At 38.3% G+C, this 27,320-nt stretch overlaps 2 protein-coding genes across 2 annotated transcripts; one reads left to right on the top strand and one right to left on the bottom strand.

Annotated features, from left to right (window-relative positions):
- The first annotated feature begins 2,939 nt into the window (after positions 1–2,939).
- Positions 2,940–11,423, top strand: PRPF38B (pre-mRNA processing factor 38B). The gene is made up of 6 exons (XM_058842256.1): positions 2,940–3,309; positions 6,549–6,617; positions 6,880–7,031; positions 7,115–7,175; positions 9,729–9,952; positions 10,205–11,423. Exons 1-6 carry the CDS (start codon positions 3,031–3,033, stop codon positions 11,058–11,060), a joined length of 1,641 nt encoding a protein of 546 aa, XP_058698239.1. The 5' UTR covers positions 2,940–3,030; the 3' UTR covers positions 11,061–11,423.
- Positions 11,424–11,978: 555 nt separating this feature from the next.
- Positions 11,979–27,016, bottom strand: FNDC7 (fibronectin type III domain containing 7). The gene is made up of 12 exons (XM_058842852.1): positions 26,776–27,016; positions 26,308–26,326; positions 24,361–24,615; positions 23,480–23,740; positions 22,730–22,987; positions 21,303–21,557; positions 20,348–20,605; positions 19,636–19,890; positions 18,481–18,735; positions 17,663–17,923; positions 17,065–17,094; positions 11,979–16,539 (listed from the first exon to the last, which is right to left on the bottom strand). Exons 1-12 carry the CDS (start codon positions 26,998–27,000, stop codon positions 16,502–16,504), a joined length of 2,370 nt encoding a protein of 789 aa, XP_058698835.1. The 5' UTR covers positions 27,001–27,016; the 3' UTR covers positions 11,979–16,501.
- Positions 27,017–27,320: the final 304 nt, after the last annotated feature.

Raw genomic sequence — 27,320 nt, 5'->3', positions numbered from 1 at the left:
CTCCAGGGTGTCTGATATACTTGCTGAATAAAGTATTGAAAAATCCTTCTAATTTTTCCCCATTAAATCACATAATTTAAGTTTCGGGTTTTTTACTATTTTCTTACTGAAAAAAGAAATCTTTGGTTTAGTCTAGTTGTGGTTAAAATTTTTGTTTTGTCTTGTTTTTCCCTTATGCAGTGGTGCATCTACTTAACAGTCCCAAGGCATCGTAGAATAATTTATGTTGGAAGGGACCTTTAGAGGTTACCTTACCCCCCTACTTAAAGGAGGTCCAAGTCAATGAGGTTACTTGAAAACTTCAGTTTCAAGTTAATTTTCACATTACAGTCTATAATTTCAAACTGAATACTCAAATTGTGTTAGCTCAATATGCCACAAATCAAGCAGGTTTTTTAGAGAAGCCTGTTACTTTTGCACCCTACACAGAGCATCAAATGATATGGCTATACTGGAATAAAAGCATCTCACAATAAAAAGTCGTCAGTCAAGAAATCCTAAACTGCTGACATTTATTTCCTTCAGTAACTGGAATGAGAAAGGCAACTGTATGCATTCTAGTACTTTTCCCATAGAATTGCAGTGCATATAATTAAATCTGATAGCAAAAGAAACTTAATGCAGCACTACTGCCAGGAGACACTAGTCCATATTAATATTTGACAGGAACATACATACAGCAATACTGCTTAATCTGTAATTCAAGAGCTAACAACCAGTCCTCTCAGCCTAAATTCAGAGGATGTTTGGTGACTGAAGTACTAGTCTTTTTCTTCTCAGCTTCAATTAACACATTTGGCATGTTTTAAAAAATGAAGAATTCATATAGGTGAATGAGAAGTGAAGCTGCTGTTACACACAAATCACATTCTTATGCTTTTATAAATATATATAGTTTCTTGCTGTTTGCAAGTGAAAAACACCTCGTTTTGAGGTTCTTTGGTTTGGTTTTTGGTTTAGTTTTGTTTTTCTATTTGGCTGTACTATATAAAAGCAGCCAGGATGCCTGAGGGAAGAAAATCTAATTTGGAGCAAATGGATTTATAGGTTGCAACTATATGAGAGGTTTCAACATCACCACCAAACAGTGAAAGAAGTATAAAAACGTGATCTTATATAGAGTAAAAAATACTGAGGTTTGGAACATATTTGGCTAAATATTCCAACTGGAAAAGGTAAATGCATGAAAACACAATTATGGCAACATAAACTATAACAGAAGTAGAGGCTGTCTTGAAGTGGTTACACAATAAAAATTAAGGAAGTGCTCCAAACAACAATAACAAAACTACTCATGTTCAAAGGAAAGTTACTGCACTAGCTAACTGCCTCCAGAACAAGTTCGCTACTATAAAGACACTACTGGAATTAGTTTTTGTTATTAGTTCTCTGATCTGAGATTGTTAAATGGGTATTTACTGCATCAATATGGTAGAGCCATGCAAGTAATGAAGATTTTGTAAATGTCTTTGGAAATCAGCCAAGATGGGAAGAGGAGTCCAAAAGGAGACTGGTGGTTATTTCTAGAAAAGAGGAGTGAAAAGCCTCGATAGCAGAACAGGCAGCTTGGAGAAACCATTAACTGCCAGGGCCCTGATAACACTTTCCTGATACACTACAAGCTCTAACGTACTTGAAGGGCCAGGGTAATGAAAACAAACTGTTTCTCAATGTTTCAATGTGTAATGAAGAGTGAAGGTATTTTCATGTTATATCCAACAGTATTTATCTCCTCTTTTCTAAACTGAAAATCTGGGTTAGCTTTAGCATGTAGAGATGCTATTCCCATGGGTGATTTCATACCAGCTTCTCCCTGTACCTCTTTCCTGATGCACTGAGTGATGGGGAGCCCTTCTGTGTACAACTGAACATACTGTGGCACTTTAGACATTATGCCCAGATTGCAGACATTTCACTGAACTACTAGTTTATTTTTGCACAGTCATTTGATGTTTGGAATATTTTGGCAAGTCTTCTAAATCACACTTTCAGTCTCCTTTTTGTACTTTAGGTTTGAAGACTGACACCAAAATATGTGACTAGTTATATTGGGTTTGTTGTTTTTTGTTTTTTGGTTTTTTTTCTTTTGCAGGCAAAACCAGAGGATTTTCTCTTTTCTGCTTTCTGTTAATAATTGTATGTTGACAGTGATTCTGTCTTAGCTGTTTAACCCAATTCTTCTTGTACCAAGTCTGTATGTAGGACTACATAATTTTAAGAAGAGATGTTGAGCTGGAATTGAGCAGCAGGGAGCAGATACTGTTTTCTGTGTGTCTGACGAGGTTCTTGGAAGCTGCTCTGGCCAGAGCAGTGGGGCTCGTACCCAGCATTAGCACGGAGTGAACAGGCTGGGCCGTGCCCGGGCCGTCATTGCCCTCCGGGGCTCCGGCACACCGAACGTGCCTAACATTTCTTCCTTACCCAGCAGGGGAGCAGTGGATGCCCCATCCCTTCAAGCCTAGGTTAGACAGGGCTGGAAGCAGCCAGGTCTAATGGAAGGCATCCCTGCCCATGGCAGGGGGTTGAATCTAGACAGGTAAATCTTCAAGGTTCCTTTCCAACCCAAGTCATTCTATGAATTCTTTGCTTCTCTATTACTGTGGAGGCAGAAGCGGCCAGCGCCAGCTGTGCCCTGGCCCCATTACCAAGGACAAGGGACCGAGTGGACCAGTTTTCAACTTTTTTAAATCGGTGGCTTGATCTCCATGTGACGGTATCAGCAGATGCCCCCCTTCGGGCCACAGAGTCCCCTCGTTCTCTCTGGCGGTGATGTCCCGCCTGCCGTGCCGCGGGGCTGCCGCGAAGCGGGGCCAGTCGAGGGCGGGAAGAGCCGCGGGAAAAGGCCGGAGCGCCAGGGATTGGGGCCGCGCTAAAGGTCCGGAGCTGCCCCTCCCTTTCCCCGCGGGTCCGTGACGCGGCCCCGGAAGGCGCCGCCGTCACTTCCCCGGCCGCCATCTTGTCGGGGCTGAGGCAGCGCCCGCCGGCCCCGCTCCGTGTGCGCGGCCTGCCTGCCCCGAGCGCCGACCCGCCATGGCCAACAACAGCCCCGCGGTGGCGAACTGCCAGGGGCAGCAGGCGGCCCAGCACCCGCCCGGCGCCGTCCCGCCCGTGCAGCAGCCGCTGCAGAGCGGGGGCCCCAAGCCGGCGGCCTCGGGCAAGCAGGGCAACGTGCTACCGCTGTGGGGCAACGAAAAGACCATGAACCTGAACCCCATGATCCTCACCAACATCCTCTCGTCGCCCTACTTCAAGGTGCAGCTCTACGAGCTCAAGACCTACCACGAAGTGGTGGACGAGATCTATTTCAAGGTGAGCCCGCGGGCCGCGCTGGCGCCGGGCCCGGTTTGCTTGCGGCCCGCGCCTTTTCGTCCCTTATCTTGCGGTTAGGGGTGGGGGTAAACGTCGGTTCTTTTGCTGAGCTGGAGGAATCCAAGGCTCAGCTCTCTCTGCCTCACCAAGGAGGCGTGTTCCGCGTCGGATTTGGAATTGCGGAGCTGTAAATTGGGTTTGAAGGGGGCAGCGTGAGCCGGGGAGGTGGGGGCGAAATGGCCGTCTGAGGGCTGCGCCTTCAGCCGGCGAGAGCGGGGAGGGCGCAGATCTGCTGCTGGTGCCAGAGACCGGCCCTCCCCGCAGCGCGGAGCCGCCAGCACGCCGTGTAACCACACAAGGGATGGTGGCGACCGTAGGTGTCTGCGTGTAGCTTTCATCCTCCGTTCCAGGTTAGAATTCCCTCCTCCAAAACTGAACTTACAACTTCACGAGTTCGTTTTAGCGTTTCTCTTTGGCGTTAGGTAGGATGTGCTGGGGAGATGAATGATCTGTATCAGGGCACCTATGTCTCGGTTCTTGTTTTGTTAGCAGGATTGAATCAGTTTTGCACCGAGGCTTCCATCAAGCCACTCTCCCAGGTAGAGGTATGCATAATTAATGCTAATCAACGCAGCCACTTTCTTTGTTCTGATAACGACACCAAAATTTAGATAATTCAAGCTTAGATAATTCAAATAGTCACCTATGTTTTGGTCGTCATTGGCATATTTTCTCAGTTGAATTGATTTTGCTTGGTAATGTTATTGTGTCAGCTAGTAGGTTTCAGTATATTTGAAATAAATAAAATAAAAAGCAAAGGTAGCCTTTTTGCTTCATTTATCCAAGCCAAATCCAGTTACTTAAGGCTCTATAATTGTGAAAAATAACTCCAACACAGTATTTTGATATTTTTAGCAGTTTGCACTTACTTATGCTACTGCTTTTTCACGTAAAGATAGCATTTCTCTGCGTGTGCTCTGCCATTTGGAGCTGATTACTTATTTCCCCTAATGCTTAATGTAACATATTGTCGGCAGCATCTCTCCAGTTAATTTACTACATGCTGCATGTGTGAGAGACTCATGACTATCTGAACAGAAAGTAGCAGAGTTTACTTGCGCAATTGATTTTTAGAGCTGAAAAAATGATGAAAGAAACATATTTCCAGAAGACTTGAGCACTTACTCTATTTTTAAAGTGAACCCCTACAGATGCACTGAAAAGTATTTCATGCAGTTCATCATCTTTGTACTGGTAGAGCTCAACAGCAGTAGGTCAATTCATATGCTTGACCTACTGTTTCATTCCAAAAGTGGTTTTATCTTACATTTGGGAAGAATTTTGACATGCCATTAAAAATCTGCATATTGATCTGATTTGTTTACTGAACTTGACAGTTAGTGACTCAAAACTGCATGCTAAATAAAGAGGAAACTCAGCCCCCTACTCACGAGTAATGGCTGTGAGGGAGAAGATAACCTGATGGTTAAGCTGCTTCATTGATATTAAGAAGATTTGAATTCCCTTCATGTTTTAAGGTTCCTGAATAATTGCTGTAGGGTTTTTTGTTAGTTGTTGGTTTGGTTTGTTTTGGTGTTTGTTTTTTTTAATGAACATGATACCTGTCATAGCAGCTGTATTTTCAAGTGTATTTGTCTGTCCAAGAAACAAGTGGCTCTTCTAGAAAATTTTAAAATGATGGGTGCTGGATTATCAGGAAAAGTGATTGTAAGTCACACAGGCAGCTAGTGATAAGGACTGTCTTTGAAGATATGGATTTTGTCCAGATAATTGAATTAATTGATTCATAATTCTGGGCTCCTGTTTCAGTTCTGTATCTGTGAAGTGCAGGACTTCCTCTTTCTTTATCCCTGATGGTAACACCATGTGCATGTCCTCAGCTTCATTTAATCTGTGTATTTCCAACAAGTTAAGCATACAAAACAGTCTTTCTGGGATCAAAACTTTCAATACTTCTTTTTGAAATTAATATTGTTTCTAGGGTTTTGTTGTTTGTTTTGATACTTTTCAAAACCAACATATTTACGTTGACTGTAATTTAAAAAGTTGAAGACTGGCATTTGTGATAGTGTTATGCTCAGTCCTTTGACTAAAAAATACTTTTCATTTGCTATGAGAGGCAGTACTATATAACCTGGATATGCAGTATTATTTATGTAGTATTTGTGAACTTCTCATGCTAACAGTACAGGAAGTTATAGTGGATTTTGAATTCTACAGTATTGGTATCTCTCATATTTCCTGTTTGGCAAAGACAGCAACTATAAAAAACCCAAACAGTTCAGCAACTTCTGCTGTTAGTGTATTTCTGATTTCATGTGATCGTGTACATAGTTGGTTTTATTGCTTATTTTGTTAAAGAATCTTTATGGTGCAACACCATTGAATCTTTTTTTGTCTTTTATGTATATTTTAAGTTGATGTGTTTAGGAAATATACTTGTTTATTGAGCCAGATATTGCTTCTCTGAATTTCAGAATTTCAAGTGTAGGATAGACAGTTATTTGGTTCTGAGCTTGATTATTATTCTTATTGTCAAGTTTTGGGAATGGTGTTAACTGTGTATGTGCACTCATCCCTAAATGTATCTCACAAGATTTGTCTTGGGCAAATTTTATTTGTTTGTACTTAGGAGTTATTTTATCTAGGAACATCATTGTAGTCAAAGAAAAAAACCATTGACTTTATGTTAAAATACTACCCTTGAGAAATATTTTTTTTGGTCCTAGTAGTAAGTGATAAAGGAAAGAAATCTCTAGTGAAGTTCAGAAATGAGACTTAGGAATATGAGACTGTATATTTTGACTTTTGTAGCTGTCATCAGCAGTTACCACTAAACTTGTAAGGAGATGGTTTAAATAAAGGCAGTTGTTTAATCAACCAAGGAGATAGTAATGATTTGGTTTAATCATAAAGTATTTGAAAGTACACTGAGTATAGAATAAGCATGGATGTTTCCTTTGGGGTTATGGGATTTTTGTTTTAAATTTCATTAAAGATTTTGCCTGTAATTTCTTAATGTGGTAATTAAAAAAGCCAAGTGCTTCGCTTTAATGACAGATCAGACTTGATCTTGAATTTGCTAGAAGACAGTCTTTTAAGATTGGTTTGGGATATCTGTTGTTAAATCAGGCTTGTGTAGTCACCTAAACATTATGGAGGTTGTAATTGTAATTTTCTTTCTTTCCTCCCTCCCCTTCCTGTCCTCACCCTTTCAGGTTACACATGTTGAACCATGGGAAAAGGGCAGCAGAAAAACAGCAGGCCAGACAGGGATGTGTGGAGGGGTAAGTAGAAGTACGTGCGTTCTTAAATTTTTCTGTCTGGTAAATAACTTTCCACAGCATAGATAAAAGTCTTTAGATATAAAAAAATTATTTCAAAGAGTAGATACATTCTTCTCAATTCAAAAACTGTGGATGTAAGTAGTGTTACTTCTTCCACATCTTTGTAGATTTAATCCTGTGTTAGTTCTCATATTCTTTTGTAAGTTTGGGATAATGTCTTTGTGACTTCCTGCATCCTCACCTAACTTTCTGCTTTTGAAAGGTGCGTGGTGTTGGAACCGGAGGAATTGTGTCTACTGCTTTTTGTCTGCTCTACAAATTATTTACGCTGAAGCTCACTCGTAAGCAAGTGATGGGCCTTATCACTCATACAGACTCCCCATATATTAGGGCTCTTGGATTTATGTATATTAGGTAAGTATCCATATCATCAACTAATGACTGATCTAATATGTAGAAAGCTGTATTAAAATTTCATATTGTTTTTGTGCTTAAAGGTACACACAGCCACCTACAGATCTATGGGACTGGTTTGAATCCTTTCTTGATGATGAAGAGGTATGTCGGCGAGGGTAATAATTTGTTTTCTTTTGTTTCTTTTCATGTTACTACTTTAGGCTTAAACATTGATAAGGGTTTTCTCTAGTTTGAATGTTCCAGTGTTATGTTCTTGTTACCTTATTACATTAATTAGTGCAGGAAACGGTTTGAGCTGTGACCTGGGTGTTTTCTCTTAGATTTTGAAGATCTAACAGATTTTTTCATTGGTTAAGATGTTACTGTGTCAGATTTACAAAGCCATGTAGAACAGGTGTACTGAATCAGAATGCAGACAGCAGGCTGTGTGAATGTGTCTTCTGTGTGTTTTTTAAAATAGTTACTTTTAGGTAAGGTGTAGGAAGTCATGAGAGTGCTAAATTTGTATTATCTATTTATTGCTGGGATAAGGGGAATTGATGCTTACATAAGAGAATGGGAACTATATGGTAGAAACCAACATGCACCTTGGAAAATAGTGCCAGAAATCTTTGTGGTTATTATTCATGTCCTGGAACAACTAAACCCAGGATTTCTTCAGAGGTGAAGCAAAAAGCCTGATTACTGCATAAGATGGCATTATTTCTGGAACATTAATGTGTTTGTTAATGGGGCAGATAAAGAGATGAGTTGCTAACTGAAGAAATTCAGTAAAGTTGTATTATTATGCAGTCAGATAGGAGAATACCTTTAATAATCCTAGTCCTGATTTACTGTTTGGAGAAACAGTTGGGAACTGGTGGGTGAGGTTTTTTGGTCTATGAAGTTGAATACACAGTGCTGCATGGTGCTGCAATTTGTATTTATTGAGCAGGTTTTAAATTACGTTCTAAATTTAAGACTAGAACGAGAAGGATCACTTACCATCTTCGGTCTGACAGTAGGCATCTACTTGAAGAATTTCAAATGTTGTAGTTGCAAATGATGTCCAAATACTGGTATTAAAAGTAGCGTTAATTATACCTGTGTCTAACTGCAATGCAGTATATTTATTTTAAATGTCTTCTTTCATACTAAGTATCAAAAACACTGAGCAAAGGAAACGGCTGGTAATTTTAGTAGGTAAACCCATGCTAGAGTAGATTTTGAACAAAACATGAAACCAAATTGGACTCTTGTTTGAATCAGTGTAATGACCTTCTCCCCCAGGTGGGGCTAGCTAATATGAATTCTCCTCTGCAACGTTGGATGGTAATTTATGAGAAGGATTGGGGTGGCTTCATTCTCAGGGTCCTACAAAGTCAATTCCAGGGACAGTAAAACAGTGACAAGTACAATGCATTGTGCGGGTCTTAACTGGTTCGTTATTCAAAGCACATTTCAGTTCTTGCTGATACTGGGTATCAAGATGTGTTTATTTCTTAAAATAATTACTTGTTTAAAATCTCCCACTATATTTTTTGGATTTAGTGTTTATTTCCCAGCTGCTATCAGTAGCTTTGTGTTATGTAGAAGAACTGTTTGGGGCTGCTTAAGTTTCTTACCAGTCCTGGTCAAGCTCAATAGGATGAAGCAAATTTTTATATAAGGAATTATTTAAACCTACAGGATTTTTTTTTCCCTCCAGTTCTTAAATATGTGGAAGCAGTTCATCTTTTGTCATGCTGCTGTGAAAACCTTCCCAGGACACAGAGTTACTTTTCAAAATGCTTCTTATGTTTATTTTGTTTAACTGTACGTACTCTCCAGGTGCTACGTTTAACTCCTCTTTTTCTTCTTTAGATCTCTGCAGCGATTATATTTGGAAAAACTGTATATCTGAACACTTAAATGTGTGTGAGTGCAAGCAGTTTTACGTTCAGATTTTCTCTTCCTGTTTAGATAACAAATCTCACTTTCCTTGTGTGCTTGCACTATAGGTTTGGGACTGACAATAGCTGACTAACATGTCCTGAGCTGTGAGAGGGCATAGCAAGAAGGCCTTCATGCGGTAATGACCCTTTTCAGAGACAATGGTCATCATGGATTATGCGTTTCCAATTATTTGTTCATTTATTTATTTTTTTACATATTTCTAAATTAGAAACCTCACTGCTTCATGGCAGTTGGTTTGCTATTGCTTCCAATTCTGTTAGGATGCCATTTTGTACTAGAGGTTTTTCTATGATCATTTTTAGATAGGCAATGATGTAGTTCATAAATTATTTAGGCCACAGGGTTGGGTATGATGGTACACAGTTGTACATCCACAAAATGGAGTGTTAAATGTAGTTTCAGAGGACTTCTCAACTTTGTGGTATTTAAATACAATGCAAGTTCATACCATATAACCAGACCGTGTAAGGGGATTTTGCGTTAATCTCTTCATCGACAGTCCCTTACCATCCAGATGGCTGCAGGATTAGTATGTGCCTGCATGCATATATATTAAGTCCCATTCCCTATCTGTAACATTCTGCCAAATCCAAAGGGTGCAGAGTTTGAATTTCTCTAAGGAAATGTATTAGAATATGAGACAAGTAAACTTTCATAATCATGAGACTTCAATAGGACAGTAATGTAGCAGCATTTTTTTTTTTTAACCAGTAAAGAATATTTTTGACCATCAGGATATTTTTTGCTTGTATTTTGCAGGACCTGGATGTGAAGGCAGGTGGGGGTTGCGTTATGACCATAGGAGAGATGCTTCGTTCCTTCCTCACTAAGCTTGAATGGTTTTCCACGTTGTTTCCAAGAATTCCTGTGCCAGTCCAGAAAGCCATTGACCAGCAAATTAAAAGCAGACCTAGAAAAATCAAGAAAGATGGCAAGGAGGGGATGGAAGAAATAGACCGGCATGCAGAACGTAGACGTTCAAGGTCACATAAACATTATTTCAAAAATGAATGTTAAAAATTCAATATTGAGCTACTTATTACCAGCAACATGTTGTCTTTTCACTGGGATAGGTTTTAAGGCAAGAGCTTATGGATGCTATTGGATTAAATTAAACAGATGATATTTGGTATTTAAGATTAAATACAAGCTCTGTATGTAAAGTATAAATTGAAAAGAGGATCTCTTAATTATTGAAGGAGGTGTTTCATATAGAATATCTTCTATCTTAAAAGGTCTCCAAGGCCAAGATCCATCAGTCCCAGGAGGTCACCCAGAAGATCCAGAAGCAGAAGTCACCATCGGGAAGGCCATGGATCATCTAGTTTTGATAGAGAACTAGAAAGAGAACGAGAACGGCAGAGATTAGAACGTGAAGCAAAGGAGAGAGAAAAAGAAAGGCGGAGATCTCGAAGTACCGATCGCTCACTAGAACGGAGGCGAAGCAGAAGCAGGGACAGATACAGAAGCCGGAGTCGAAGTCGTGACAGGAAAGGAGATAGAAGAGACAGGGATAGGGAACGAGAGAAAGAAAATGAACGGAGTCGGAAAAAAGAGAGAGATTACGATAAGGAAAGAGTTAGTGAGAGGGAAAAAGATCGATCTAGAGAAAGGTCAAAAGAAAGGAAAAGTAAGGGTGACACAGAGGAGAGAAGACACAAGGATGACAAAGATGAGAAAAAACACCGTGACGACAAGAGGGATTCCAAAAAAGAGAGAAAGCATAGTAGAAGTCGAAGCCGGGAAAGAAAGCATAGGAGTAGGAGCCGAAGCAGGAATGCAGGTAAGCGCAGCAGAAGCAGGAGCAAAGAAAAATCAAGTAAACATAAAAATGAAAATAAAGAGAAGTCAAATAAACGAAGTAGAAGCAGAAGCAGAGGAAGAACAGATAGTGTTGAGAAATCAAGAAAACGAGATCAGAGTCCCAGCAAAGAAAAATCTAAGAAACGTAGCAGAAGCAAAGAACGTTCCCACAAACATGATCACAGTGATAGCAAGGACCATTCTGACAAACATGATCGACGAAGGAGCCAAAGTACAGAACGAGAGAGCCAAGAAAAGCAACAGAAAAACAAAGATGAGACTGTGTGAATTCTTTCAGAAGTGGATCACATTGAATCCTATAAATGTTTGATTAAATCCTGCTTATTTTTTCTTAAAGTTGAGATTGTGCAGTAGTTGATGAGCACTCTTCTCCAACCTCCCTCTAGGCTGCAGATTGTCATTTCCTATTTTGGGTAGGGAAGTGCCTTTGTAAACCCATTCAATGCATTGACGGTTTCAAACCATTTGTTTAGTTTAATTTGTAATGCGGAGATTGTTCTTGCATTTTTATTGTTCAGATGTTTCTGAAATGTACAGTCTGTACATATGTCCTGAAAATGTTTTCATTCCTTTGGCATGGTTGCCATGTTGGTTAAATTTGTATGAGGCAATAAACTGCCACTAATTATACTTTCCTTTTGTAGATGTGGAATTATGGTTTGTATCCTGAAGTTAGCATGGCTGTGCTTTCCATAATAGTATGGCTTTTAGGGATGGATCTGGAATGTGTATTATAGCTGAGATATTTATGTGCGTACAATGTACATTGAGGGCTGCAGATTTAGAACTAACATTTATGTCCACTGTACCTGCTGTTTTGTCCAAAGCTTTTAAATTGAATTATGTTGATCAGTGGTGTTAAATTGAGTGGACTTCCAGAGACAGTGGTTTTGATGCAAGGATTTAGATTACGTTGGAGCTTGTTTAGTAATTCTGTAGAAAGGCTACCTCAGGCGGACACTGTAAAGGTTGACGGATGAGTACTGTAGCCATCTATGCATTTTATTTGTTTGAAGAAAATCCATGTAGGCTTCCACTATTTTCTTCTTAAAAACACAATTTATCCATTTGTGGTCCTTTAATATTTTTAAACAGCTGCACTCTGTCATTTCTGATAATCCTGGGCTAATAAAGGCATTTAAGATGGAAAGAGGGAGGTAGGAAGAAGAAAAATATTACAAAGGATTTCAGTTTCAAGCTTCCAAAGCATTTTTATAAGTGTAAACATATAAAATAAGAATTAACTGATAGTGTCCTTTTTTAATTCATATTTTCTACAAATAGTAAAGATCACAGTTTGTGCTGAACATTTCATCTGGCAGATTTTTTTTTTAACAGGTTGTTAGAAGCAAAAACCAAAATGCATTATAGAAAAAGATGGTATCATTAAAGTCCAAGTCTATTTCATAGATTATTCTTGATGACTTGTATACTAAGTGAGGAGCACCATCTGGAATAAACTCTCAATTAATTCCTTTGTATTGAGTGTCAGCTTTTCCCTGCATGTTCATTGCCAGTTAAAGAGTGCTTCAGTTCCTCCACATTTTATTTTCAGATCAAATGACACTTTGTATGAATAAGGGATTTTATGTAATAAGTAACTTAGATGTAGCAAACAAAAGAAAAGCCACAGCCCCAAGAGGGGAAGAATATGAAGTGGGAATCATGAAGTAACCTGAGGGTAGAAATAAAATATTTGTGCCTTTTTTTTGCTTCTGTGTGATGCAGGTCATCTAGGCATATTTCATTTTAAATATCCAGGGAAAACAGTGTTTTGACTTCCAACAGTATACTTCATTCCATAGTATTCCAAGAAGCAAATTTCTTTTCCTTCCTCCCTACTCTTCCTGTTTTCTGAACTGTAATAGTCTTTATCACCATTATCCTTAGTAATCAACATTTTTTAGTACTTGTGTTGTTAAGGTTGTCTGCTTATTTTTGTTACCTGATTTTAAATTGGAGTTTGAAACAAAACTTCAGCTTCAACAAATTCATTCCCTTGCAGCATAAAGCTAAAATACTGAGCTTTCATTTAATATAGGAAAAGAAATACCCTGACTAGTGAGTTACTAGAACTATCTCTGCAGTCTGCCAGGGAATTGCATGGATTCTGTCCAAACAGTGAGGACAACTTTAATTTATCATGTTTGTGTCTAGAGGGCTGCTTTTGGCCATGTTTTTAACCTTCAGTTTCTGAAACAAATACGTTCTTGGGCAGAGAGGCTGCAGAAACAGTGTTTTGTCAGGGGAAATGGATTACTGATTTCCAGTTGTTCCTTCAGGGCTCTTCCTCCTCTTCTGAGACTATTGGGCAATGTGAAAGAGTGGTTTATTTGCAGGAAAAAATACAGGTATTTGAGAGACAATCATTAACCTGAATATGGACAAGTTATGTCTCACTACAACGATGGTGAACATTTTAATACAGCTTGTGCAAAGACTGTCCCATCCCAGTATCTTTTTACAAGTGCAGTAATTTCAGGACTGTGCTTTTGTTTTCCTATTTATAAATAGTCCTTTTTGACCTCTGAATTTAATATCGATATTATGTACTTGAGTTAGCAGTGTAGTGGACAGCACAATATTCACTGCCAACCAAGACCTGTGAAAATCACTTGAACCAAGACACCTATCTGAAATTATTCTTGGGATTTACTGTCATACAGCTCTTCAGTTTGTATCCAGGTTCTCTTAATTGCTTTCTGTCTTTCTGATGCCATTTTATTTTGTGTGCCCTTCCTTAAAAAGCAGAAGGAACTGCAGGGCTGTGAAAGCAGCTCTGATGAGCAGGGGTGAGCTGGTGGAGACACTGGTGCTGCCCACTCTGGTGCTGTTGTTGCAGTGCAGTACAGCTGTACTGGACATTCATCTTGGGGGCATTAGAAGAAAATTTCTGCCAATTTTAGCTGGAGGAACTGTGGTTGCAGAGTTATCTCACAGTCTGTGCACTCACTGTTCAGTTCTCAGGGTAAATAACCATGACCGAAGCACTATGAACCCGAAGTTTCCATGCTATGCTACGTGTCCATAATAGCCTAACTGGGATAGCTATCCTTGTGAAGCCTCATCTGTCTTGGAAATTTCCTGTGGCTCCAATGCTCAGTACTGGAATAATAGTATTAATAGCCTCCTACAGCATACAAGTTCCCCTCTTTAGGGAACCTTTAGATGTTTGGGCCCTTTGCCCCACTATGAAGCGCATGTAGCTTTAGGTATGGATGACCACCAACTGTTAGGCAAGGTAAAACAGCATCCAAGTGCCACTCTTGATGTTTTGCAATGAGGTTGTCATTGTATCTCTTTTACTCTTCACCAGCAATAGTTAGATGTGGTAGAACACAATCTCAGTAAATTTGGGTCAAGTCTGAAATCAGTTGAAGGGTAGGTTTTTGTCATTTCCTTCAGTGGATTGAAAACCTATCTAAGTTTTGAGCTATTACTTCTGTGTCAGATGCAATTAAAAATAATGTGTATTTTAAATAATACAGATACAATTTTTTTTTTTTGCAAGTGTTCATATTTGTGTAATTTCAATATATCTTTACTATTATGCACTGAATTTAATTTTTTTATTAAGTAAGCATTAAGTCATCTGCTGTGAAATAACCTAGGTGGTTTTAATCACCTAATTTGTTAGTTCACATGATTTCACAGATACTGCTCAGAAAACATCCATTTTAGCATATCTGTATGCTGCCTACCTCCAGGCCTTCAACAGGAATTTTCTTGGTTCTTCTTTCAAGAAGTTGTGGGGTTGGGTTGCTTGGGGATTTTGGTAGGACTTTTGTTGGTTGGTTGGTTATTTGAATTGAATGAGGGTTTTTTGCTTCATGAAGTCCAGAGCTTCATAGGAGTAAATAGTACAGAAACAGCATCTATAAAAGCATGACATCTGATTGTCCTTTCCTGTGGTCTGAAGTCTGCATGACCCATAAAAGTGTGTTTACCTCAGTCTGGAGAGAACATGCAACCAATCTTGACCAAATTTTTTAATCAGCTCAGTGAATGCCAGTGCCATTTCACATAAGTGGTGTTAACTATTAGACACTGTCTAATGCCTGAATAACAACACATTGAGGTTACACACTGCCATAGTAGGAGGTGTGTATATGGCTCAGTTTCACTGTGTTGCTTTTCTTCCCTGTTTTGCTATATTTGTTTTTGTATACACCTGCTACACACTTTTTTAGAGCTGAATCAATATGTTTTTTTCTTGAAATCATGACTCCTCTTCAGCTTTTTGCCTTTTTTTCCCCAACAGACATACAAATAATATATTCTGATAAAGTCACACTTCTTTTCAGTGACAAAAGGGAGAGGAGCTGATGAAAATAGTACTACAATGTTGTTTGTAGAGTGTAATTTAGGTGTTAAGGTCTGTGTGCCAGGGAGAATTAAGAAAACATACACCAACAGTTTAGAATGGCTTAAAGGACATTAGAGTTACTATTAGAGCATGGAATTATCAGAATTGCTTAGGTGGAAAGAAGTAGTTTGGGGTTTGAATTTGGTTCCAAGAGAAACCAATTGCTTTAGATCTCTGAAAATGCAGTTAAACACACTGTGGTGACAGTGTTTGGCAATGATGTCTGCAAAGAAGAAATACTGAAATAAAACCCTCAAGGAAGAAGGCTGTTTAATTTTTTTTTTTTTTATTAAGTGAGAAATAAAACCAATTTTCTATTAACTAATGCAGGGCAGTTTTAAATAATGTTTCCTAAAGAAAGACTTGTTTGATTGTGACTTTTAGTCAGATCATGTTTTAAGAAGCAGCATAGAATTCCTGGGCCCTCTACAAGCAATTTACTGAAGTGTGAGATTCCCATGAGATTTTTCGCAAGTGATCAGAAGCATTGGCTGAGATAGTTAACACCTAATGTGTTCTCTGAAGAGCAATTTCCAGAATGGATTGTGTCTGTTTTTATAAGCTGAAAATAGTGCTAAAAAAGAAAAACACTGTTGTCTTTGGATACCTTTATACATGTGCACTTCTGAAGACTGTATTAGATTACACATGTGTTTCTAGAACCATTGACCTTAAACTTCGCTTTCAAAGTCGGCAGAAAAAGTAACCACTGTGGAGTATTGAGAGAAGGTCTTGCCTGGATTAGGTCTCAGATATGGCTAGGTCTTCAGCTATCCTCCCAGTCCTTAAGCAGCTGTGAATGTTGCAGTTAAGCACAGATGTGTCTTCCCAGCTTCAGGCGAAAAAAGACTGAAAATAACATTTAGGGAGAATGGTGTTATGAACAACCTTAACATCCAGGATAGCAGTAGGTGAACAGCAGCAAAAATGAGATCAGCCTTAGGGGGAAAAAGTCAAGTGATTTCTTGCCATCCCTCTGAGACGAGCAGAAAATAGTACAGAACACCAGGAGAAAGTAAATGAGTGCTGAAGAGTATTTTTATCTGTTTGGATTTTAAGGGCTTTTTTGCAGAACTGTAGCATAGTAAAGTGAAGGCTTAGTGAAGTGAAAAAAGGTTATAAATGGAGGAGAGGACAAATCAGTAGTGCAAGCAGAAATAAACAAGAGATTTCAGATGTAAATATGGATTTTAACAAACCACTTAGGTTTATGATATACAGGACTGGTGAGGCATTTTCCTCTTATCACAAAGATTTAATCAGCAGGAAAAGTTGGATTCATCCATTCTAATATGAATTGCAATTCTTAAAACTTACCTCCTTATCTGAACCAGAATTTCATCTACATGTGTTTTGCATTGCTCTTTCCTCTATAAATAACTAGAAAAGAATTTGGAAATTAAGACAATTCCAGTTATGAAAAAGCAACTGTCTTGAGAATTTTTTTTTTTTTTCAGTGGCTGCTTTTGAAGTGGTTTCTAGCAGTTTACATAGGCAAATAAAGCACTATCCTGCTGGAACCCAGAAGAAATACTGGTAGCATAGATTGACGTAAGCCACACTTTTTTTTTTTTTTACCTTTTTGAAAATAGCAGAAATGCCACCTAGCTTCATTTGTAATGGGATGTGGGAAGGCTATAAAAAGATAAACCTGCCTTTTATTATGTGCTGTCAAATGAGTACTAAGTGTTGTGACCAAGCATGATAATATGCAGGCCACAATATAGGTAAGGTTTTGGGTTTTTTTTAAAGAAATTATATATTATAAAGTGGGGGAGGGGATGAGATAAACCTGCGTAACACCAGCAGAAGCCTTGACTATGAAATCTATATGCATCTTGTTTGAAGATTATGCAAAAATTCTTTATGAACTTCATGAATTTTTAATTAATGTACTGCTCTTACCCATTCCAACAGAGCTTCCAGAACAGGTGACTGAAATGACATGAAAGTGGTACAAGTGTTAGGTGTCAGGTTTTAAGCTGGAAAATTCTAGTCTGCAGTACGTCTATACTACTATGCAATCCCATCAGGTAGCAGTAGTTTTATAATGGATGAAATCCATGCCTTGGGAAAGGCAAAATAATTTATTCCCCTTTAAACAATTTGTACTTTAAAAATGTGCTTAGGAGTGATTAATTGCAGTTATTGATTTGTTTCTTTATTTAAAAAATGCATTAAAAATGCTCATTTATTTCTTCTATATTCTAACCATTCCTAACCTCCCAACTGAACATTAGCTTTTCTGTATTCACCAGGATATGGGTGATCCAGCTAAGAGGCATCTGTGTAGATAAATGTGCCCAGACCCAAAATGCTGCTATGAAGTTCCCATCACAGATATTGCAAGATTACACTCATAAAGTGTACTCTGCAGTCAGTGCTAGAGCAGAAAAGTTCTATTCCATGCCACCTTTACCCGCATAACTTTGGATTACATTTTAGCCATCTAGCATGCATGGACCAAAAAACCCTAAATTATTCAAAGAAATTTAAATTCTACCTGAATATATTTTCTTGGGACAAAATACGAGTTTTGGCCCCTTGTCAGTCACTGGAGCTACCACCACGGTGTAGACATCCCCACAAGGTATCTTAGTGATGTCACAGTGACTCAGACCTGAGCTGGGGGTACAGCTGAAATTGCCCTTTGAACCATGTAAATTAGCGTTGTAGTTTATTGTTTCTTCAGAAGCTTGCCAGAACACCCTGATGCCATTGTTGCTGAGTCTATAGAGCTTCACCCCAGAAGGGCAGCAAGCACCTAAAAAAGTAAGAAACATTAATGAGAAAATTTTGTGAACTCACAATGTGTATTATAAATTTCTAGAGTGCAGTTTAAACCAGATTACTATGATTGTCAGCATTTCAAGGAGAAAATTATTTCACAAAGCCAAAATAATTTTTGAACTGAACTAGGAGAGAAAAGTTTAATTAGAGTCATTTTATGAAGCTGAAATTCAGTCATTGTTTTACACGTTGGAATATTGTTGCTCTCACCTGGCATAAGACCTACCTTAGAATGCCCAGAATCCTTTTGAAGTCTCTAAAATTTAATTATGCCATAGCATAATTTAAATTAAAAAACTGTTTCTGGAGCAATATTACTAAATTTCTTTATATGGCCAACTGATGGCTGTCATAAGAACATGTCTTGATTATATGAAAATAATCCGAAGTGCATTTATTTAAAGAGGGAACTGCAGGTGTATTAGCTGTGTGTTGAATTTAAGCTGTGTTATTTTTATGAGAGGAACACCACACAAAATACCTTGTGAATTTGAGTGTTTTTCTTCCCAGTTGCATTTACACATTACGTACTAGAAGAATATCCCTGATAGGTGCAGCTGGATGTCAAACCAGTCTCAGTAATGGCTCTCAGAGACACTGTATAGTTGGTGCCACATGTGATACATCCCAGGAGACAGTAGGTCTGAAGTGTGTGACACTTTGCCTGTCCTTTTGGAGACTCCAGTATTGTTATATATGTCTGTGCACCTCTCCCAACAGACCAGCTGATATTGGTTACCGACTGTGTCACTTGAGTTAGTATGAGGTCATTAGGGCAACAAGGAGCTGAAATAGAACAAAAAGCAGAGAAGTGAATTCTGTTTTGTACCTGGAAAATGGAAAGTATTTGGAGGGTTGTAGGTAGAATAGTACATGATCAAGAGTAAAGGAATGAAGAAGTGTGTACTTTTCAAGCATGCTGAAAAATATTTTACTCTGCTGGCAAGCCTCTAATAAAAAGAATGTCAGTATAAGAGCAGTTTGTCCCTAACTATGGGATAGAACCCTGGAATTATTAGAAAATGATTGTTCACCAAGATTCTAAAAATTATTAAGATTTTTCATCAGAATATCAGAATACATCTGTAGTTTAATTAAGCAGGGAGTGTCTCTACCCCTCAAATCATATACCTCAGTCCAGCTCTGTCTCTGTTTAAAGTCTCTTCTTCTACAATGTAAGATGACTGCAGCAAAACTGCCTGTTAAAAATAGACCCTGGTGCATATTAATCTCTGTACTGGGCCTGGGGATTGTCTGGAGAGGTGGTAGAGGACAAAACCTATTAGCAAATGAATAGCAGGAATAGTGGGTAGGATGTGCTTTAATCTGTTCTTTACACTGCTTATTTGTTGACATGGACATTACCTCATTGCCTCTCCTGGTAATGCTAAATATCAAAATGCTGACAAGGAACTCGTGCATTACATTAGTAGCTTATGTTATTATATTTTAGTTAGCTGTGCCAGAAGATAATTGGTTGCACTAAGGCCTCTCAGTCTGAGGCAACTGCCAAACGACCCTTCCTTGTCACACACACAAAGATACAGACAGGTTTACAAAAAAGGACATCCAGCAATACAGAGTACAATGTGCACATAATGTAAATAAAAAATAGCCAAAACCATAGAGTCATAGAACTATTTTATTATTATACTGCTATGTTGAACTATATACTATTCCCCATACCTGTCTCTAAAGGGATACTGTAGCTTGGCAAGCTCTGTCCTGCTGGTGATCTTGCTATAGCACTTACAGAGAAAGCAGATCCACAGGGAAGATCCATTAGGGTACAGGAATTCCTGGTGCTTGTGCAATGCCAAAGTCCAGCCTCTCCTCTGGCAGTGACAACATATGTAGCTTCTTCATTGTTAGGTTGCCACTGCACACTGATTACAGATAGACCCTCCTTTGAAATATTTTTTATTTCAGGACTGCAGGGAGCTGAAATATTTCATATTAATAGTACTTAAAGAGATTGTTTATGCATATTATACAAGTTACATGTGAAAATTAAAGTCCAGTTAGAACTGACAAATTAATTTGGAAAATTACATGATTTTTATATACTTTACTCCTGGTGAGAGTTTAGAAATTGTGACAGAACATAAAGGTTACATAAGAATTTTGGGTATAAATTGTAATTCTAACTTTCAAAATACTGGAGCTATCAAAAGCTTTCAATACAAATTTGATTAAAGTTTCCTTCTTGTAGTGTATTCTTAAGAACTTTCAGTTTTGGAGTTGCTGGGTTTTTTGGGTTTTAAAATTTTTTTTATCAGTAAACTCAGTAAAACAGTTAAACAGTAACTTAGCACTCCAGTAATGCTTTTCATCCACGAATCACTGTGGTGTATAATAATGATTTCTTCAGCTAAAGGAAAAGGAGTGATCACACTACCTGTTGCCACGTACTGAGGCGCACACGAGGTGTTGCTGCCGCGGGCCTCGCTGAAGGAGAACACGGTGATGTTGTAGGGGGTGCTGCACTGCAGAGCCGACAGGGTGCAGGCCGTGGCCGTGTCCCTGCAGAGCAGCACACCGCGGCCGCTGGCTGCTCGGGTCTCGTACAGGTCAGCGCCTCGCACAGGAGCCCAGGTGACCCGCACCGTGTCGCTTGACATGAACACGGTCCTGAAGTCACTGGGGCAACAAGGAGCTGCGAACGGAAAAGGCAGACAGGGAAACCCGAATGCGAGTGGAAAAGTGGTGCAAATAAGAGCCTTGTTTCATTTCTCTGAGGGCTTTATGTCGTCTCCAAAGGTGACCAATACTATGCAAACAGTCTAATGAACCCCAGATTTACTTCTTAAATTAATTCGGTACCACTCCTTCCAAATCAATAGAGGACATACTAGTGTTTAGGTCAGATACAGGAATTACATATATCCTTGGTTTAAAATTCAAAAGTCTAGAGGTTAAATAACAGTGTTCTTCTCAATTTCCCATTGAACTTAATATTTTTTTAATTCTCAAAGTCTTCAATTCCCTATGAGGAAGTTGAAGACTTTGGTACACTCTTCCTGAGGTAAAACTGAAAAAAAAACCCCCACCCAGACAGAACTAGAGTTCAAATGTTATGCCAGGTCTGTGTGTTATTCTTATGTCCTTGCCTGATGATTGTGAATTGTTAAACTGTTTTCAAGTTTGTATGCATGTCGTTGCACTTGACTATGCAAGTTAAGTTTAATTGTAATGTGAACTGTTTCTTTTTCTCTGCCGACCTTTGTGTGTTATACCCAAAACCTGAATAAAAATAGAAGTTTAAGTCGTTATGTTCCTATAAGAATGTCCAAACAGCTCTACCATACAGTTAAAAGATCCAAGTGAATTTGCAGGAATACATGGTTACTTACCAGTAGTGTAATTGAATACATCACCTAAAGGACTCTGCCCAGCCTTGTTATATGCAAAGATACTAATGAAATAAGTGAAACCACAGTCTGACTGGAAATGGCATTGAGTATATGATGTGTTGCAGTGCACTTCCAAGCCATCATCACTCTTCACAAAGACCACATAATAATGACCCAAACTGACGCTAGACCATGAAACCAGCAAGTGACCATGTTCATCCTCCTCAATTGATATGTTTACTGGTGCACAAGGAACTAAAAAAAAAGCATTAAAAAGAAAAAATTCTCAATGCAATTATTTTTTTCTTTCTTGAAGGTATACTCTTGGGGAATAAAGGAAATAAAGGAATAAAGGAAAATCTGGGATATATAGATTATTCTACTCAGTTGCTCTGTCGTGATTGAGAAAACAGCAACTTAGCTGCCTTTACAGAGGTTGTTGCTTATATTTAGACAACAAGTGGGTTTGATTTTTACAGAACAAAATAGATGCTACCATGTTTTACAGAAACATCTGCTTAAGGAGCCCTCTGAACAAAAACAGTGACAGCAGACAATATTTTGAAAGGAACTGGCACAGTGTGTGCTCACAAATAGTAGCTTTGGATGATAATTTGAATATTAGCATTAGCATATTAGCATTTGAATAGCAGTTGTCATCCAAAAGCCTCTATATATGAAAATCCTTTATACTTTTGTATAAAGTTTACTGGCTGTGTCTGAGTAGAACTGTCCTTTACTTAGGTTTCCTTTCTGTTGGCATTCCAAAATGCCACATTAAACTGTGAACTCCATGGCTTTTGTTTAAATAACATTTACTTTCTTTCTAGTTCAATAAAGTGCAGCTTGCTGCTATTTGAATATACATGATCTATCTGAAGCAGTGTTGGCTGAGATTACAGCCCACAGCTTAATAGTTGTCTCTTGCATAATGCTTTCTCATCCTGTTGGATGCACCACAGAATTGCTCATGATTGATCTAACTCCTATCAAAAGTCAAAATGAGGCAGGTTACATCAAATGACTAAGTAAATAATGTTGTGTATTTAAAGTAAGATATAATAAAAAGGAATTGCTTAGATTTTGATTACATGGGCAGCTCATCTAACAGGTCAGGAAACAACAATCTCTGACATGGCAGTGGTGCTCAGTGGTGAACTGAGCAAGTTCTTCTCTTGAATATGGTTGATGGTTTCTTAATTTAGTCTAGTGGTGTTACTTTGGCTGAATATGCTTTTGTTGATCCCCTTTCTAACTAACAGCTTGGCATGGCCCAGAACAGTTCTATATGGCATAATTAATGGACAAAGTTCAAAAGCAGAACTAATTGAGAATCACCTGTGAATTGCAATGAACTCATTTATATTTGAAATTAAAGAAGTAGACATTAAAATGCCATAAACTACATAAGAATCAGTGACACATACTAGTCTTTAAGCTTACTGCATCAGTAGGTTCACTGGATCCAGCATCATTGTATGCTGTGACAGACACATAATATTCAGAGCCGCACTGGAGGGATGGCACCATGCAGGAGGCAGAAGATGTGTTACACCTCAGTTTCAGGAGTCCACTGGAGACTGTGACACTGTAAGTTAGAGCTCCTTCTGATGGCATCCAAGAGACAACAGCTCTTAAAGCACCACTATTGAAAGCTACTTTAACATCCACTGGTGTGTTAGGACCTATGGTATATCAATTTGGAACACATAAATATAACTTAGATTATGGCCTACAGATATGATTTCTTTCACAACTTGAAAATTAAGTGCTTTTTTTTTTTGGGGGGGGTGCAAACCTTACCCTCATTCATGTCAAAATGACATTTTAAAAAATAAATAATTCTAGTTGACCACTGCTGAAACTCCCTGCTTATTTATTTGCTTCTCACAATTAGAAAAATCCTCAAAATCAGTCTGAGCTTGTGTAATGTATCCAGACCTGTCCTCAGGACAACTTCAGTGACAGTAAATTGTATCATTGCATCAGTAATGCTCACTAAATATAGCCATGTTATCTGACCTTTCATAAACTTTGAGATGGGGCAAAAACATGATCTGAAAATTACTCAATGTATCTTTGAAAAACATAATACAATCACACATACACATAAATACTTTCTGGTATATTGTTACTGTGTTGTTTTTAGAATGCTGACTTGGTTTCAGATTTCTTACTTGTTCTTTGGTTGTATGTGAAATCATCTCCAGGCATCCCATTGGCATTCCAGGCGAAAGCCCTGATAGTATACAGAGTTCCTGGATCTAGATTTGTAAATATCAAGGAAGTATTGGTGGTGTTCTGCTTCAGCTTTCTGCCCAAACCATCTGACCTCATGAGTGACACAGAGAATCCAGCTGCCATATGCACAGCTTTCCAGCTCACTGCAATGGAGTCACAACTCGGAGAATGAACAGACAGAATCGGAGCAGCCAAGACTGTTGAGAAAGAACAAATTATGCTTTTGGTTTTTCAGTAGGCCAAACTTGAAATGAATATACAGAAAAAACAAACACTAACCCTGAGAGACAAATTCAGTGACAGAAAAAATAATTAATGCAAGAACAACAGAATAAATTTGGAAAATTATTTAGTGCATCAATTATTGTATTGCATGTTTTGCGAAATGCACAAAAGTTGTACAGAAAGTGTGAAGGGCTGCATATGTTGAAGAATGAAAATTACCAAGAAGACACTGCATTTCCTGTCCTCTAAATTTTGCATTGTCTACTATTTTATACTTTTGGTCTTTTCTTCATTTCTTCCATTCCTTCAAGTTATGCCCTTTGTTGAAGTCATATACATATATTCATACAAATTCTAGTGAAACTCCCAACTGAACTTTTAACTTACTGCACCATCATAAAGTAAACCATTAATTCAGACTTTTGTCCTGGTCAATAAGTCAGATGGCTGAATTCTAGTCCTCAAAAACTGAAAGAAGAATGTGATCAGTACAATTTAAAACAAAGATCATAATAATTCAGGACTGGTACGTGCATGAATGCTTTATGTTATACAACATTATGGAATTTGAAATAAGATTTTGAAAGTCCACCTGTTTTTACTTTTCTGAAAGATGAAGGCTGGCTTTTTCCTCCCGAATTTATAGATCTGACTGTGATTCGGTACAAGGTGGCAGGCTTCAGTCCCGTCACTGTGCCTGGAGAATTTTTTACTATAGTTTCAACAAAGGAATCTCCATCTTGTGCAGTCAGCATGTAATTATTAGCCCCAGGTACTGCTCTCCATTCCACTGTGATACTGTTGCTAAGTTTTGAATAAGCTTGGTCAATAACAGGTGTATCTGGAGCTAAAGTGGAAATAATGATAGAGATAATGAAGTTGGAAAACACAGTCCTGTGGGACGCTGCATCCTCTGAACATTTCACAGACACAAAATGTAGGACAAATAGTCTACACTTTCTACGAATGATTAAAATTTAAGTTAAATGAACTTCAAGTGAACATTAACAAAATACACAGAATCTTGTGATATTCTAGACCAAATTTCATCTTTCCATAAAAATACTCTCATACTCTGAAATCATTATTTTAAGACCATTATTTAACCTACGTTGCACTGAGAGGTTCTCCCTTAAAACAAATTAACTATATCACTAACTTAAGCAATATATACAGAGAAAAAGTGCATGTTTATACAAAACAGTCTGAAATAGGATGCTGAACCATAGGCTTTTCTATATCAAAGCAACACACAATCTAATCTGGAAGGGATCACGGGAACTCACCTAACCCCTTGATCAGAGCAGATATACTTAGGTATTCAATAACATGACAAATCAAATATTGTAACAATGCTTTGGTGTTATGCTCTGTCATTCAGAAAGAGTTCTTACAAAACTAACCACACACTGTATTTTTTAACCACGAGTAATTTATGTTCAGAAGTCAGGATTTTCATACTAAAGTCAGCATTTATAAAGCAATTACACATATTGCAAGGCTGCAAAACACTCACTAGAAGAGAAAAAAGATAAAATGAAGATACATCCGACATAAAATTAAGAAAAGGAATGTACAAGTATTTGGGACACAGTAGGTACCTTGAGGCAAACTTGTTCATAGCAAGGCAGTTCATGTGGGATTTGGGAGACCTGAGCAAGTATTATACACAGCTGCTCAGCTAAGTGCTAACATCTATCTGCTATATATTCTCTACTTGACTGTTAGGCAAGTCTTAGACCTGGATAAGGATTTCTTGCACAGAAATTTTTATTGTTATCAAAGACAATATTTTAAAACAAACTAAAAAAATATGTAGTGCAGTATTTTGCTCCACAATTGTGAAAGACTCATCTGCAAATGTTCCATAGGCATGGTCAGACAGAATATCTGGGACCATTTTTACAAATGGGGCAAAAGAGGGTGTCTGACTGCAACTAATAAGAAAGTGTTTGGGACTAAGACCAGATGTTAATGCTTAGTTGAGTAGCTGTGTATTAAATTCCAAAACATTGGAAATAGTTGTGCATAGGAGACTGTGCTTCTTCTGGTGTGTTTTGTTGGGGTTTGTTTTGTTTTGGTTTTGTTTTGTTTTTGTTTGATTTTTGTTTATTTTTGAGGGAATGTGATGGAGTTTTCTTTTGATGTTTCATTTGTTTGGTTTTTTAAATTATTAAAATATAAAACAATTGATTGGTTTCAAATATGGGACAGTGTGAATCCCATTTGTACCAGAGCTATGTAATGAACAGCAGAATTTATTCATCTGAGTGTTCCCCCTGGTTCACACTTCTACCAAGGCATGAGTCTGAATATTTGCATTAGTGTCCAACAGAATTGTGACCACTAAAAATGAGATAAAAAATTTATAAAGACATCAATGTAATTTCTTAAGCCTAAATCACACATGAAAACAATTTTTGTTTATAAAGCTGCTAGAACTTACACAATATTTTATTAAAAATCACAAGTGGGTGTTCTCTTCAGAACCATTCAAAAATAGGCAGGCAAAACAACTAAAAAAATTTTGAATATTTACCTGTGTTTGCTGAAAATACCTGAAAAGGAAGATGTAACAAAATTAGAAAAATAATTTTATTTTATTACATATTTTATTACATATTTTATTTTTAAATTTAAAAATCTAAGAATGTTAGTAACAACAACCTATAATACTATGTTTATTAACACATTTTACTGCTATGATGTGTTTGCTTAGATTCTTTAAGCATGGAAAGAATGCACAACTAATGAGATTTGGTACAGGCATGCAGATTGTACTGCTTCTGCATTTTCCCCTCTGAACCTGCCTATTAATCCCGTTTGCAGTTGTTGACACACTTTGAAAGTATTTTTCAGTCATATGTAAACAATGCAACACTGTGATAGTAACGAAATGCCAATGTGGAAGCGGATGTCTGATAATACTCCACCTTACCTTTTAGCTTACTTTTCCGAAGAATACATTATCATCGCTAGAAGTAGCTTTACAGCAAGTCGCACTCACCATTTCCAGGCAGCCGAGAAGCACTCCAGTAAACGCCAATGTTTTACTTTTTGCACTGCACATCTTGCCCGAGCTTCGTTGCAGCCTCACACGGGAGGGAGCTGGGGCCGATGGCCAGCGCTGTTTCCCAGCGGCGCTGTCACTGTAGGCGCGCTCCCCGGGGGAGAGGAGGTCGCTCTGGGCTGGCCGCTCCTCCCTGCAGGACCACAGCTGGACAGCGGCCATCAAACCCTGGTGACACGGGGTTACCACAGCACTCGGCTTCTGGCCGCACGGCTGCTGGGGGGTCTTCTCCCTTCTGCTATGGGGTGCAGATTCTGTATGGTTTATACAAGACTATAAAATAATTAAGCTAAACGGAATTTGTTCCTCGGCTCATTGTCTATTGCATTTTTGCCCACTGACAAGGATCTTCTTTTGTCGGGAACAATGCCATCATCGTACTCCTCTTTGAATGGCACACCGCCATACAGACTGGGAACTAACTATTCTTCCTCATTCCTGGCGTTGCGGAAAGAGAAATTTTCCTCTCATTCCTTCATATT

The sequence above is a fragment of the Poecile atricapillus genome, chromosome 7, assembly GCF_030490865.1.
Source record: "Poecile atricapillus isolate bPoeAtr1 chromosome 7, bPoeAtr1.hap1, whole genome shotgun sequence".
NCBI lineage: Eukaryota > Metazoa > Chordata > Aves > Passeriformes > Paridae > Poecile > Poecile atricapillus.
This window is presented reverse-complemented; position numbering and strand designations above follow the sequence as displayed.

What these genes read in the sequence shown, in the direction of transcription:
- FNDC7 (XM_058842852.1), bottom strand. Translation starts at nt 27,000, where the DNA reads ATGGCCGCTGTCCAGCTGTGGTCCTGCAGGGAGGAGCGGCCAGCCCAG. An exon ending in TGCAGTAAGCTTAAAGACTA is followed by an intron (nt 21,558 to 22,729) that starts GTATGTGTCACT and finishes CTTTTTTTTTAG; the next exon opens with TTCCTTGTGCACCAGTAAAC. An exon ending in TGTATTCAATTACACTACTG is followed by an intron (nt 20,606 to 21,302) that starts GTAAGTAACCAT and finishes TTCCGTTCGCAG; the next exon opens with CTCCTTGTTGCCCCAGTGAC.
- PRPF38B (XM_058842256.1), top strand. Translation starts at nt 3,031, where the DNA reads ATGGCCAACAACAGCCCCGCGGTGGCGAACTGCCAGGGGCAGCAGGCG. An exon ending in AGACAGGGATGTGTGGAGGG is followed by an intron (nt 6,618 to 6,879) that starts GTAAGTAGAAGT and finishes TGCTTTTGAAAG; the next exon opens with GTGCGTGGTGTTGGAACCGG. An exon ending in CTTGGATTTATGTATATTAG is followed by an intron (nt 7,032 to 7,114) that starts GTAAGTATCCAT and finishes TTGTGCTTAAAG; the next exon opens with GTACACACAGCCACCTACAG.